Raw genomic sequence first — 15498 nt, 5'->3', positions numbered from 1 at the left:
TCAAATTCTGACCTCAAGTGATCCACCCACCTCAGCCTCCCAAAGTGCTGGGATTACAGGAATGAGCCGTAACACCTGGCCTATTTGAACTATTAAAGGCAAAACCAGGCAGCTTCATTTATGTAATTAAAACAAAACCCCAGAAGAAACCAATGTTTTAAAATTTGACGTTTTGCAAAAATGTCATTACATTTATTTACATGATATATACTCATGGTCAAGGGCTGAAGGAAAATCTCTAAAAACCAAAACAGTATGATTTGTTGAGGTAGTGGAATTACAGATAAATTTTCTTCCCAGAAATTTCAATTACCAAAATTATGAGCACAGATCATAACTGACCATGGCACCAAAAAGAAAAAGAAAAAAAATCATGGGCCAACTCCTTTAAATATTAATTAGTAAAGAGGAAAACAGCCCATACAGTGACAACACAGGAATTCAAGCCCAGCTATGACTCCAAAGTCTACGCTCATTATTGATGTTAGGGATACCCTTTCTTATTCCCAAATGCTTGATTTCTGTGCAAAATTTATGATAATGTATGATCACCTACTGAATTCCTTCTTGTGGGACACAGTTTAATCCAGTGGTTCATATGATGCAGAAATATTAATGAAATTTTAACACAATTAAAATTCTAAATGGTAAACAAAAACAGCCAATTCTTCATTCTTTCTGTTTTTTTTTTGGAGGTTGTAGAACCTTCAGGTTAATGTGCCTTCACAGTTGGCTTAGTGAACAACCTCAAAGTAAGAAAGTAGACAAGGCTCCTTGAAGCAAACTTTCCTTCAGGAAATTCAAGTAGCACTTCAAAGAAGTGTGGATTTTCTTGGAATACAGTTTTGACTTCTGTGTTCATGGACATGAATGGAATACAGAAATGACTTCCTAGGCAAAAATAAGTTATGCACAAGATTCAACGCATTATTAAAATACCCAATCATCCTCAAATAATTAGCTAAATTCTGAAGTTAATTTCTTTGTGAATTATTGAAGTTCTCAAGCTAACATTACCTCTACATTAGAAAGAAAATAGATAAAATAGAGCTTAAATGAGTCAGCCAAGGTTACGTCATAAACCTGCAGAAAAACAGGTAATCAAGTTGTGGACTGCACGTTCAGCAGAATAAACATTACCGAAGCCAGGCACTCAGTTCTCACAGTAAATGTTGGTTTTTCAAACTGTTCTAATCCACACAAAGGCTTCCAAGAACATCTATAGTTACTTACTTAGAGTTCTTTTTTTTTATTAAATGTTTCCACTGGCCCCTTTATACTCATCTTGTGCTGAAAAAATAAAACTCAAAAAACATGGATAGCTGCCACAGCTCAAAACAAAGAAAGGATCTTTCATACAGATCCAAAATAAAATGTTTTAAAACCTAAAGACAGGTAAAACAAAACCAGTATGTTTAATCCGTGTAACTCATTTCCGGATCTATGTAACAGTATCAAGTCTGATAATTAAGCATTACTCACCAAGTAGAGAGTACTAAGAACTTTGTTAAAAGAAGGAAAAGGTGCAAACTTTTTTATCCGATATGAAATACAACTGAGAGTATGGTACATACATAATATATGAGCAAAATGGTAGGAGGTCTTAATAAAACTACAAGTTTGCCCTTTTTAGCACCACGTTTTTTTAAATTACTATCTTTTCAGGATTAGGATGATGAATGCTGAGACCCCAGGCCTGCCGGGCATGGAGTAATCCCCACCTGCACTAGTAGGGAAGTTTCCCACTTACATTTCGAACCCTAAAATAATTCTGCTTCTCACCTTAAAGTTTAAAGCTAAAAATTTACTCACATCTTAACCCGTCTAATATTTATAAGATTCTGTTTCGTTTTATCTCAAAACGAAAATATAACCCCAACCTACCTCGTTTACTGTTCGAGTGAGGCCAGGTGTGGTGGCTCAAGCCTGTAATCCCAGCACTTTGGGAGACTGAGGCGGGAGGATCACTTGAAGCCAGACATTCGAGACCAGCCTGGGCAATATAGTGAGATCCTGTCTCTATAAAAATAAAACATAAAGTAATTAGCGGGGCATGGTGTTGCGGGCCTGGAGTCCCAGCTATTCGGGAGGCTGAGGCGGGAGGATCGCTTGAGCCCAGGAGTACGGGGCTGCAGTGAGCTGTGATCGCGACACCGTATTCTAGCCTGGGTGACAGGGCAAGTATCGGTCTCAAAAACAATAAAAATAAAAATATCGTTTGGGCAGTAAGGAGGTGGGGGTGGGGAGGGGCCGTTTCTGAAAGCCCTTTTGAAAAATTCGGTATTATCAGTTCCAATACTAAAACACGGAAAAGTTGTATAGTCATTTTGTTTACTTACAAATTCTGGCGGAGTTTTAAATCGCAGAACGGTTAGTATCAGGGGAGCTCTTCGAGTGCTCTTTCCACTCCACACCGCCCGGCTGCACCCAGCGGCCGCGGCGGCCCGAATGTCGTCCAGCGTCCCCGCCCGTACGACAGACACTTTCCGCGGGAAGGAGCCCGTGGAATGCTGGGAGTAGTAGTCTCTGTGCCCTGCCTTCTGCCGCCTTCTCCTCCATCCTTCGCCCTCTACTGCCAGGTCGTCTTACCCAGCTATAGGCACGGTAAATGTGTGCAACCAACCTGCAGAGGTCCCAGAGTTCTCAAGCTATCTGACAGGATTGCAGGAATCTCTGCAAGACGTCTTTCCACCCTGACCCCTATGACCTAACTCAGGACCAACACAGTGAGAACCAGTGCCGAATGATAAGGGCAAGCACCGTGTCCTGGAACTCAAGTTGCCTAATCTAAATCTGTTTGTTTGCTCGTGTGTCAAATGGGGACGTTGTTTACTTCATAAGATTGTTATGAATAAATTAGATGACGTATGTAGCGTGTCTGCTAAATGATAGTAGTAACAAAAAATAGCTATTGCTTTGATCTGTTAATTTTATAAATGTGAAAATTAAGAGATGGTGAGCAACTTACCCAAGAACATACGATTGGTTGGGGGCAAAATCGAGTATGTCTAAAACTCTTGTCCTGACCCACGCCAATTCAACACAACACAGAAGAAATCGCATGTAAAACTCCCTTCCCCTTTCCTCATTTATTTTTCTGTAACAGTCCTGACCAATACACTATTTTACTTATTTTGATTTTTGCTTGACTCCTCCCATAGAATATAATCTCTAAAAAGGAAGAAAACGTTTTTTGTCTTTTAGTCTATTTTGTTCACTGATGTATCCCCAGCACAGAGGACATACTGAATTAATAATCCCTCATGTAATATGACTTTTGATGCCTTCATTTCTCAATCATCCTCTTTTGGCAGAAGTGACAGGATTTGGTAATACTCAATGCTGTTTAATAATTAACTGCAATTTCTAATTCAACAAAGTAGAATACTATATTCCATTCACTTCATTGTGTTTAATTTCAGTGTAACATTTCCAGCTAGATATTTTCATTTGTATTATTAAAATACTTTTTCCAATCACTTGTAAGAATGAGGAATAAATGGTGCCTATGTCTTTAATTAACTTCCTATTTAATATTTTAATCATCTTTTCCTTATTAAAAATAACAATGTTGCCTACTTCATTTCTACTAAGTCACAATGGATAGATGCTTTCTCTTTAACTGAATTTCTACTTACCCTAAACAAAAAGTTCCTATACAAAAATTTATTGTTTTAAAATGTTTCATTTAAAAGAATTGGTTTTGGCTGAGCTCAATGGCTTATGCCTGTAATCCCAGCACTTTCGGAGACCAAGGTGGTCTACTGTCACTGTAATGTCACCTGTTTTGAGCCACTCTTACAGACTGGATAATAGCTACAGCAGAATATCTAGTTTGACAACAGTTTAGCTTTGCCTCACAGTGATGAAAGTTTGGTATCTGCACGGTTTCTAGGTGAAGGAGGCAATCACAGTAGAGGTATGTTTCTATATGCTTACAACCTCGACAAAAGAGGGAAAATCCTATGCATATACATATATACATATATATGTGTATATATATATATATGTTAGCATTAAAGTTACCATGCCTCTAATTTTACAATAAGTGTCTCATTAATTTAGTTGAAAGGCCATTCCTAAGCCTTTACAAGCAGTTTTAATTACAAAATATGCATAGTCTGATTATTCAGTAATATGTAGAATCTTTCAACTTCTAATTCAACTTGAATCAGACTCTCGTCTCCTTTTTAATTTGTCCCTCAAACCCAAGTTTTACAACCTGTATCCAAGTTTTATAAGCTAGTATCCCAGTTTCTACAGTCACCTGTCTTTGTAAAATGTTTCAAGGAGGCTTTAATGTTCATAACATGAACTCAATATATTACTATAAAATTTACATTTAATAAGTAAATCTATTAAGGAACGTTTACTATCGTGTTACTGAGTCATGTAATAGCCGCTTTAAAGAGAAAGCACTACTTAAAACATAAATGAAAGCCACATATTATGATATCAATACTTTTCAGGATTTTACTGGAGAAGAGTAAATCTAGCAAATTTCCAAAATATAGCATCTAATCCAGGCTGACAAAAGAGAGTATCCTTTTCACGTTTCCTTAAAAGACAAGAAAAAGAAAGAGAGGAAGAAAGAAAGAAAGGGAGGGAGGGTAGGGTCTTTCTTGTTACTGTTCCTGCAGTTTTTTAAAACCTATATTGTTTATAAACCTACAGTAAACTAAGCTCCTAACAGGCCAAACCCTATTTCACTCTAAAGCTGTAACTCCTCGTGCCTGTGGCCAAATTTATGGACAATATTAGTAAAAACATAGTACAGATTACGACTTCAGTAGTTGAAATTTGTGCCAAGTTTGAGCAACAAATGAGTTACTCAGAAACATTTTAAGATTGCTTGGAAGAATAAACAAACACCTTCATATTGTTCAGGATCACTCATTGTAACTGGTATCCAAATTACAATTTGTAAAATGTAGTCAATCTAATCAATCATACAAAGTCCTACAAGAAGTTGTACATGTGAAAGTAATTTAAGCTTTTTTTTTTTTTTTTTTTTTTTTTGAGACGGAGTTTCGCTCTTGTTACCCAGGCTGGAGTGCAATGGCGTGATCTCGGCTCACCGCAACCTCCGCCTCCTGGGTTCAGGCAATTCTCCTGCCTCAGCCTCCTGAGTAGCTGGGATTACAGGCACGTGCCACCATGCCCAGCTAATTTTTTGTATTTTTAGTAGAGACAGGGTTTCACCATGTTGACCAGGATAGTCTCGATCTCTTGACCTCGTGATCCACCCGCCTCGGCCTCCCAAAGTGCTGGGATTACAGGCATGAGCTACCACGCTTATTTTTATTTTATTTTTTGAAGTAAGCTTTCTTTCAATAATTACTCAGACTTTACACGAACTTAATCGACCTTCCCTGAGTGTGTCTAAATTTGGTTAGGTATTTGAAGATTAGCCACATCTGTAAACATGGTATATGGAGGTGAAACAAACAGCTTTTATCATGCTGTCTTATTACATAAAGTCCACAAAACATGCTAAATCAAATGCAGAGCATCACGTCATATCCACAATAAAAGTAATGGATCGAGCCAGGCGCGGTGGCTCAAGCCTGTAATCCCAGCACTTTGGGAGACCGAGGCGGGTGGATCACAAGGTCAAGAGATCGAGACCATCTTGGTCAACAAGGTGAAACCCCGTCTCTACTCAAAATACAAAAAATTAGCTGGGCATGGTGGCGCGTGCCTGTAATCCCAGCTACTCAGGAGGCTGAGACAGGAGAATTGCCTGAACCCAGGAGGCAGAGGTTGCGGTGAGCCGAGATCGCGCCATTGCACTCCAGCCTGGGTAACAAGAGCGAAACTCCGTCTCAAAAAAAAAAAAAAAAAAAAAAAAAAAAGTAATGGATCACAACTTAAAATTACAGTGCTGTCTTTAATCAAAAAACTTGTTTGCTTCTCACTGTGCATAATGTAGCGCTAACATGGTCTTCCGAACAAGGGCTTCTTGGTAGAAAACTAAGAAATATTAAAAAACAGGAATAAGGTTGTTTCCTATGGGTATATTTCAGAAAAGAAAATATTTCCAACGACTATGACTGTAGATGGGATTTTGTACACTCTCAACAGGTGACAAAATTTAAAACTAGGTAACCGCCTTCCTAAGGAAGTTGAGACTCAACATTTCGCCACGAAAACATGACGTGTGCAGAAGTTCTCTCTCTGGCCATCGCTCCTGCCAGGGACACCGGGAAGGACATGGCCAACCTAACAGTCGATCAAAAAGATTCCAAGGGAACTGCGCAACAGCCTGGGGCCAAGCAGCGAAACTCGGTCTTCTCCCTCCTCGTCGCACTCGCTTTTCCGGAGCCTCCCTGCGTGCAGGCAACACTGGCCACGAGCGGCGGGGCTTGGGACGGGCAGTCTGCCCTCCTACCCTTCCGTCGCCCCCACCCCTCCCTTACTTGAGGCCGATGGCAGAGACGTCCTCCTCCCCCTTCCCCTCCTCTTTGGTGCCTCCAGCCAGGAGGCGGGAGCGACCCACAGCAGCTGACCCAGCTCTGGCACTGCCTCTCCCACAGCCCTCAAGACACACCATGGGCCCAGAGGCAGGTTTGCTACACAGCAGTGACGACGCAGGCGGCGGCCCCGGCGACACTCAACTGCCTCCCTGACCACAGCGACCACCGCCTAACACCCCCGAGAAGCCATCGCCACCACCGGCAGGAGAACCCAGGCTCCATTAAAGCCATCTTCGCGATCAACTCAAGCTACGTCAACAACTATGGCGGGGGAGGGGCGGCGGGCGGAGGCGGTGCGGGAAGGATGGGGTATGCACGTCACCCCCAGGGCCCCCATCCGAGAAGGAAGGGGCCGGCTCGCCCCTCAAAATGGCGGCAGCAGCGACGCGCCTGCGTACGCAACTCCTCTGTCGCGCCAGGGCCGGCGGGAAGTGAGGTTTTCTGAGGCGCCGCCAGAAGTGTACGGTGACTTCGAGCCCCGGGCGGCCAAAGAAAGATCCCCGGTGGGAAAACGAATCCGGCTCGAAGAGTTCCGGCATGATTCTGCGAAAGAGGAAGTGAGAGAAAGCGCGTACTACCTTCGGTCTAGGCAGCGGAGGCAGCCGCGACCCCAGGAAGCCGAGGAGATGAAGACGCGAAGGGCCAGCCGCCTTCAGCAGCAGCACCCCGAGCAGCCTCCGCTACAGCCGTCTCCCGCCACGACTAGGAGAGGGCTGCGGGACTCTCATTCCTCTGAAGGTGAGGACCGCGGGGGTAACAGTCCCAGCCGCGAGCTAGGGGACGCGCGGGGGCGGGCGCGCGCCTCGGTGGATCCCACCCCCGCCCGGGTACTAAGGACTGGGATTGGGTACTGGGTATTGGGTGCTCCCCGGCCCCGTCTGGAGGTGGGCCCCGGTGCAGGGTCCATCCTGACCCGCTAGCGGGAAGGAAGCGCCGACCCGAGGAGTGGGAAGACGGTCGTACCGAGCGACCCGCGCAGGGCTGGGGCGCCGTGCCCAACATCGGGCATCCGTCGCGGGGAGTCAGGGCGGCCTTTTTCTGCAGACCTTCACGAGGGGACAGCGAAGGACTCCGGGTCTGGTTTCATTTCGGTCCCCTCCACCCCGCGGATGTTTCTACGGAAACCACTTCCATTTCCTTCTTTGAAGCTCGCAGGCCAGAGTCCCCCGCTGAGGATCTAACCTTCTCGGCTTTTTCCCTCCCCACCCGGATGGGCAGAGGAGGAGGAGAGATTTTGTGAGCGGGCATTTCGAGGGGTGGCCGAGTTCCGTGAGTTGGTCTGAGACCTCGCCCAGTGCTCACACCGAAATGGGATAACTCGCTTATATCCTGCGCTGATGTGCCCCCGTGTCTCATAAACTGGAGCTGATTGCTCTTTCTCCGGTGCTAAAATGTGTCCCTGCTAAACATGGGCCACTTTGGTGAGCGTCACTGTAACCTAAAGTAGTGTGGTCAATGAGGCCGACGAAGCAGCCTGAACCACAAGGCTGTTGATTAGCATTTTCATCTGAATGGGCAAAAGGGATGCTGACAAAGTGAAGGTACAGTGTCAGGTTAGGCATAGGTCGATCAGTTAGTTTCCTTAACCTACTCCTCTCCCACCCTGCCCTCCCCTCCCCATTCTAGAACCTAACACTGAGTCACAGATGAAGTTTCATGTTAGTCCCACGGTAAGGTACCTGTGAGGTAAAAATCAGCGGATCTGAGTCACCATGGGATGACACAGTTTGTGGTAGACCATTGATTTGAGGAAGAGTGGGTTTGCAGCTTAGAGCACGGTGGTAGGCTGCAGGTTTTCCTGCTGACTCGTGAAGGTACTGACAGACTTGAAAGACTTGATTTTGGAAACTTTATGTTAAAGTTACGTCAGATACTTTGGGGTGTAGCGGCTCAAGACAGTGTAGTCCATATATGTGTTAGTTTTATCTCTTGTTATAAAGTTTTTGCAGACAAGGATCCTATTAATATATAGTTGATAGTAATTTAAGAACTTAGTTTAATCCAATATCTTTCAGTACTTGGAAGAATGCTTTGCACGTGGTGGACAATAAATATGTTACATTGTATTGAGTCCCACAGAGCCTAGTGCAGTTATATAGGCTAACTTTTTTTTTTTTTAAAACAGGTAAAGTATTTACCCCTATTTTATTACATCTTTAAGGATTTAATTAAAATCTTTAAACATTTTTCACTCTTCTGCTTTCTTCTACACCATTTGTGACTCTCTACCCCATCTATTTACTTTTCTAAAGTAATATATTTTTGTAAAACAACAATGCAAATATTTTTATGTTCTGATGAATTAGTTGTATTCTATCTCAAGAGGAATTCTGACTAGTTTAATTCCTAAGTTTGGTAAACCTAACTACCTGTTTCTAAAGAAGTGAATTCCTTGCATTTTTGCTTATGTTATTGTTATAAAAATCCGTAATCTGTGCCATGATCTCCCAGGTCATGTTCTGAATTTTAACTCTTTGTTACATCTGTTTTTTTTAGAGGATGAACCATCTTCCCAAAGTGATTTAAGCCAAACGATCTCAAAGAAGACTGTCAGGAGCACACAGGAGACTCCAGGTAAGAATAGTTAACTTTTTGTTTTTCTCCTTACCTGCCAGCTTTTTAAATGTTCATCGAATTAAGCAATGTAAGTATGTGTAAAGAAAAGACAAGGGCAGAGTACTGAGAGGAGCAGCCACCCATATAACCTTGTAAGATAAATATTATACCAACTTCATAGAAGAGAAAACTGAAGCTCAGAGAAGCTAAGACAGTTCTCTAAGATCACATATGTGACTGAACCCAATATTCAAACTCAGCTTTGTCTTCTCCAGAGCCCTTTCATTCTCCCCCAAGTGGCTCACTGTCATTCTCTCATGTCATAACTAGCTACTTAGTGAAGTTTGTTTGTTAAGTATCAAATGAATGAATGTGTCATCTGCCCTCTGTTTAAAATGGATTAAGTTTTTTCTTGGTAAAATCTTGACACAATGTATTCAGTCTTTTCAGTTTAATACTGTGATTTGTCAAATCTAAGATGCCATCAACTGTAAGAAACATCATCATTATTTTATGTACCACCTAGCAGGGGGAAATGCTGCCAATTTTTTGGTAATTTATGGTAATATGCCGTAATGATATGACGCATCCCAATTTCAGAGATGTTGGGATGTGAAAGGGTGTAAAAAACTTGTCTTAGAATCAGTGTAACATGGAAGTAGACTACATTTAATGGTTTACTTAAGTTTTAAAAGCTGTTTAAAATATTTTAAAAAGCTGGAGAAAGGATAGTCCAGTTAAGTTGTCAATGCTTTGGGTTTTAGTTCCATTTAATTTTCAGTTTTGCTTTTTTTGATGTTAGGAAAGTCTCGCAATAATAGATGATCATAGCTATTAACAATGATCATCCCTGGTTTTTAGTCCCCAGATCCTGACTTATTTGTCCGTTATTTCTAATAAGATTATGCCTTATAATGTGAACCATTCTGTTCTGAATTTAGAATAAATATATCTGGTTCAAGTTCAGTTTCAAATAAGCATACCTTTATGCTCAATTTTTTTCTTTCTTTTTTTTTTTTTTTTTGGAGACAGGTCTCGCTCTGTGGCCCGGACTGGAGTGCAATGGCACCATCTCCTCTCACTGCAACCTCCACCTCCCGGGTTCTAATGATTCTCCTGCTTCAGTCTCCCAAGTAGCTGGGATTACAGGCGCCTGCCACCATATCTGGCTAATTTTTGTATTTTTAGTAGAGATGGGGTTTCACCATGTCAGCCAGGCTGGTCTTGAACTCCTGACCTCAGGTGATCCACCCACCTTGACCTCCCAAAGTGCTGAGATTATAGGTGTCAGCCACTGCACCCAGCCTGTCCTATATTCCTTGAATAGTCTATGTTACTGTGTGAAGAGTATAAACTATCTTAGAAAAATGCTTCGAACAATGATGCTGTAATCAGGTTTTCTGGGCCATTTTGGAAAACCATAATCTTAAATTTATTTACAGTAGATTTTATTGTATACCTGGGATAGCAAAAGTATTTCAAATTTTAAATCTAGAGTAATTTATACAATTTATGAGGTTAAGTAAATTGGTGTAATGAAGACAACTGAGTGTCAGCCTCCAGACCATTATAAAACTATTATGTAATAGAATGTCTGGAACAGTCTTTTCGGAGTTTATATTAGGCTCATATCTAAGGACTGTTAACAAAGGACGTCATATCTGCCTGAGGTTGTGGGGAAAGCACTGGACCTTGGTGAAGTTACTCACCCACCTTGAGCCTTAGGCTTTTATCTGTGTTATTTGCCTGGCACAAGTCACAGGGCCACTGGAGAAATGAGATAGTACATTTGAAATCACTTTGTACCCGGTAAAACATACAGGTGAGGGTTTTCTTTTCTCCTGGCACTTTACCAGAAATGTGAAGTGCATACAATTTTGCTTAAATGTGTCCTTTTTCTAAGGAAGCTTATGCTATAAATGGAAATTTAAAATGTTGACGGCCGTTGTGGTGCTTCACACCTGTAATCCCAGCACTTTGGGAGACCAAGACGGGCGGATTATGAGGTCAGGAGATCGAGACCATCCTGACTAACATGGTGAAACCCCATCTGTACTAAAAAATACAAAAAAATTTAGCTGGGCATGGTGGCATGTGCCTATAGTCCCAGCTGCTCAGGAGGCTGAGGCAGGAGAATCGCTTGAACCTGGGAGGTGGAGACTGCAGAGATCGTGCCACTGCACTCCAGTCTGAACAACAGAGTGAGACTCCGTCTTAAAAAAAAAAAGTTTACCAATATAAATGACAGTTTGGATGGAATCTGTACATAGATTTTGGGACTATCAATAGCACACTGCGCATTCAGTATCACTAGATATAAGAGTATGTCTGTCTTTGAGAGGTTTGAGATACTCAGGGTTTTCTTCCTCTAAAAGGTGCTTTTGTACTCCATCTAATACTTGGCATATTCCTGTCCCGTGCCTCTTAATGAAAGGAGCGTTTAGGGAATTATTAAACGCTTATAAAGTCTAAGAGAAATTATTTAAATGGAGTCACTCTTTGATAGAGGACTGCTTTAAGTACAAGTTTAAGGTAAGGATAAGCCCTTCTTCCTCATAGAATAATAGATGTGCAGTTTAACTTTGGTATTCAAAATATTGCTGTAATTGCATATGAGGCTACCAGTGTGGTCTGAGAGAAAATTATGCAAAGATACCCTTAAGAATAAAGACCTAGGCCAGGCACGGTGGCTCACGCCTGTAATCCTAGCACTTCGGGGCCAAAGTGGGCAGATCGTGAGGTCAGGAGTTCGAGAGCAGCCTGGTCAATATGGTGAAACCCTGTCTCTACTAAAAATACAACAGGCACCTGTAATTCCAGCTACTCTGGAGCTAAGGCAGGAGAATCACTTGAACCTGGGAGGCAGAGGTTGCAGTGAGCTGAGATTACGCCACTGCACTCCAGCTTGGGCGACGGAGCAAGACTCCATGTAAAAAAAAATATATATATATATAGACTAAATCAAAGGATCACCTTATAAAGCAACATACTAAAAATATCTACATAATTTGGTCATCATGTTATTGGAAAACTTGAAAAATGTTGATTAGTTCAGAACAGGAATATACTTTGAAATCTTTTTGTTTGACGTTTCATAATTGAATTGTTTTCACATTAAAATAGCCATTAGATTATTTAATCAATTCAGGTCGTATATACCTATATAACAGTTATTCCTCTCTGGCCAGATTCATTCCTTTCCGGAAATTATGAAACTAATTTTTTTTTTTTTCTTTTTGAGACGGAGTTTCGCTCATTACCCAGGCTGGAGTGCAATGGCGCGATCTCGGCATCGCAACCTCCGCCTCCTGGGTTCAGGCAATTCTCCTGCCTCAGCCTCCCTAGTAGCTGGGATTACAGGCACGCCCCACCATGCCCAGCTAATTTTTTGTATTTTTAGTAGAGACAGGGTTTCACCATGTTGACCAGTACGGTCTCAGATCTCTTGACCTTGTGATCCGGCCACCTCGGCCTCCCAAAGTGCTGGGATTACAGGCTTGAGCCACAGCACCCGGCCTGAAACTAATTTTATAATCTAAAAATATATTAGGACAAATTGTATTTGCTTTTCCTAAAGTTAAATGAGTATTTTTGTTCTACCAGTGTGGTTTCTAACTAAATAATCATAGATAATTGTTTTTAAATGCTTACTATTTTATCATGACCATTTGCCTCTCTAGCTGCTGTATGTAGTCAGAGCATTCGTTCATTCTCCAGATATTTATTGAGCACCTGCTTTGTGCCAGTCTCTGTGCTTTGATGTTGAGGGTGCAGTGGTGAACAAAAGCAAGCAAGTGAGGGAGCCTCCTACCAAAGAAGGGTTCTTTATATTTTATTCTCTCATACCTCTCTCTGGTACCCTGTGTCTTTCAAGTACTTTACATAGGGTTATGTATATAGTAGCACATACAGGAAATGCTTCTTAAATGAAAAGATGGGATCTAAAGTAGTTAAGTGATGTCTATAGAGTAAGTTTGATTAAACATAGCTTAGTAAAAGCAAGCCAGCCAAAAATAGATTTTGAGTTTTAGGTTTTAATTAAACCTGAAAAGGCTAGAATATAGAGAAGAAAAAGAGGAAGGTAGTTGTTATTTGTGGAGTAACGGGAACTAAAATTTGCCTTTTTTTTTTTTTTTTTTTTTTTTTTTGAGACGGAGTTTCGCTCTTGTTACCCAGGCTGGAGTGCAATGGCGTGATCTCGGCTCACCGCAACCTCCGCCTCCCGGGCTCAGGCAATTCTCCTGTCTCAGCCTCCTAAGTAGCTGGGATTACAGGCACGCGCCACCATGCCCAGCTAGTTTTTTGTATTTTTAGTAGAGACGGGGTTTCACCATGTTGGCCAGGATGGTCTCGATCTCTCGACCTCGTGATCCACCCTCCTCGGCCTCCCAAAGTGCTGGGATTACAGGCTTGAGCCACCGCGCCCGGCCTAAAATTTGCCTTTATTATCACATGCGCAAAGGTTTTTGTTTTTGTTTTTGTTTTAAGGAGACAGGGTCTCACTATCACCCAGGCTGGAGTGCAATGCAGTTATACTGCAGCCACAAACTCCTGGCTCAAGCTATCCTCCTGCCTTCACTTCCCAAGTAGCTGGGACTACAGGCACACACCACTATGCCTGGTTAATTTTTTATTTTATGCAAAGACAGGGTCTCCCTATGTTGCCCAGGCTGGCAAGATTTATTTTTAAAGATATTGATACAAATTCTAAATACTTGATATGTGAAATACTAACTGAGATAGATATTTGATAGAATGTTAGAGCTGGAATATTTAGGGGGATCATCGAAGTTCCAGAATGTGGTTTTTGTAACTCAGAGCTAAGACATAATGCTTTTTTATACAGATACATGAAACAAAACATAAGGCAATCCAAATTTTGATATGTATTTTGTTTTAGAATATGTTGTGTGAAGTACTTGGAGAAAACCTATCTTTATAGGTGGTTTTCTAGCCTAAAATTAACATTTTAGTAGAATTGGCTTCTCCACTAACCATATGCTATTGAACTATAGACAGTCTGAATTGAACCCTGGCCCACATTAACGTCTTTATTTAAAATTAATTTGCATGTCCTCAACACAAGGTTAAAGAGTTAGAATAAGTTATTAATATCTCAGAATATTAACCCTAAAATTAAAATATTCCACAAGTAATCCACAATGAGGGTCAGTCACAAATGGAATAGGTAATTGAATTGGTGCTGTAATACAGATTTTGGTTCTTAATTGAGCCATTTAGAATAATTTTATTTAGTATTTCTTTCCTTTCCTGCAGATACTGTTTGATGACAAAAATTGCAGATTTCTCCATCAAGGCTATAAATTTTATATGGCAGGAAACTTTTCTCTAGTTCACTATTGTCACTAGTTCACCAAAGTTTTCACTTAGAAAACTTGTCTCTTGGCCAGACACAGTGGCTCATGTCTGCAATCCCAGCACTTTGGGAGGCCAAAGTGGGTGGATCATGAGGTCAGGAGTTCAAGACCAGCCTGGCCACCATGGTGAAACCCTGTCTCTACTAAAAATGCAAAAATTAGCTGGGTGTGGTGGCAGGCACTTATAATCCCAACTACTCAGGAGGCTGAGGCAGGAGAATCACTTGAAAACCTCAAGGCGGAGGTTGTGGTGAGCCAAGATGGTGCCACTGCACTCCAGCCTGGGCAACAGGCTTTTTTTTTATTCCATACACAAAAAAAAGAAAAAGAAAAAAGGAAAGAAAACTTGTCTCTAATTCTCTAGCATGAATAAAAGCTCTGTAAACCTTTGTTGAATAAATAAGGGATGATCGTATAATAAAGCTAATGTGTTTCACATTTTATATATTTTTAAATGTTTTCTCTTTTTATATTAGTGCTGAGTGAGGATCTTGTAATCAGCTTATGTCGACCCCCTCTAAGAAACCCAAGATCTGGTAAGAGACTGTTTTGTCTGTTGGCTTACCTTTTTTTATAAATACAATTTTATTTTAAATATGGTTGTACATGTATTCATATGGTTCAGAACTCAGAAGTCACTATAAATATACATTAAAAACTCTCCCTGCCCTCTCTGTCCTTTGGCCAGCCAGTCTCTGTTCATCAAAAGCAACCCATGTTGTCAGTTTCCGTTTTTTGGAGATTTATAGAAATTTACGGATGAAATTATCTTGCTTTTTTTGTAACACAAATTTTGGCTTACTAAACTCTCATTTCTGTCTTTTTCCCCACCTCCTCCCCACAATTTGAGACGAGGTCTCACTCTGTCATCCAGGCTGGAGTGCAGTGGTGTAACCAGGGCTGACACCAGCCTCAACCTCTTCAGCTAAAGCAGTCCTCCTGTCGCAGCTCGCCAAGTAGCTAGGACTATGCATGCACCACCATGCCTAGCTAATTTTTGTATTTTTTGTAGAGATGGGTTTTTGCCATGTTACCTGGGCTGATCTCTAACACCTGGGTAAGCAATCCACCCACCTCGGCCTCCCAAA

The 15498-nt window shown here is 41.5% G+C and overlaps 2 protein-coding genes and 1 long non-coding RNA gene across 7 annotated transcripts in view; 2 read left to right on the top strand and 1 right to left on the bottom strand.

The window, feature by feature from the left end:
- Positions 1 to 1975, bottom strand: part of LOC101044812 (torsin-1A-interacting protein 2) — a 45412-nt gene extending 43437 nt beyond the window's left edge. Inside the window, exon 1 of the mRNA XM_074389684.1 lies at positions 1885 to 1975. The gene's annotated coding sequence lies outside the window, so the exon portion shown is untranslated. The remainder of the gene's footprint in view (positions 1 to 1884) is intronic.
- A 4151-nt stretch (positions 1976 to 6126) lies between these two features.
- Positions 6127 to 6629, top strand: LOC141582151 (uncharacterized). Its single transcript, XR_012514990.1, has one exon. It is a non-coding gene; the product is annotated as an uncharacterized LOC141582151 (long non-coding RNA).
- A 6-nt stretch (positions 6630 to 6635) lies between these two features.
- Positions 6636 to 15498, top strand: part of TOR1AIP1 (torsin 1A interacting protein 1) — a 33127-nt gene continuing 24264 nt past the window's right edge. For 3 of the 5 annotated variants that reach the window (XM_074389681.1, XM_074389679.1, XM_074389678.1), the window contains exons 1-3: positions 6638 to 7214; positions 8973 to 9050; positions 14887 to 14946. In XM_074389681.1, coding sequence (XP_074245782.1) covers positions 6740 to 7214; positions 8973 to 9050; positions 14887 to 14946 — 613 coding nt within the window. In that variant the 5' untranslated portion in view covers positions 6638 to 6739. Of the gene's footprint in view, positions 7215 to 8972; positions 9051 to 14886; positions 14947 to 15498 lie in introns of all 5 variants that reach the window. The other 2 variants (XM_074389680.1, XM_074389682.1) reach the window with 2 other exon arrangements.

The sequence above is a fragment of the Saimiri boliviensis genome, chromosome 19, assembly GCF_048565385.1.
Source record: "Saimiri boliviensis isolate mSaiBol1 chromosome 19, mSaiBol1.pri, whole genome shotgun sequence".
Taxonomy (NCBI): Eukaryota; Metazoa; Chordata; class Mammalia; order Primates; family Cebidae; genus Saimiri; species Saimiri boliviensis.
The sequence above is the reverse complement of the archived record's forward strand: the minus strand, read 5'-3'. Positions and strand labels throughout refer to the sequence as shown.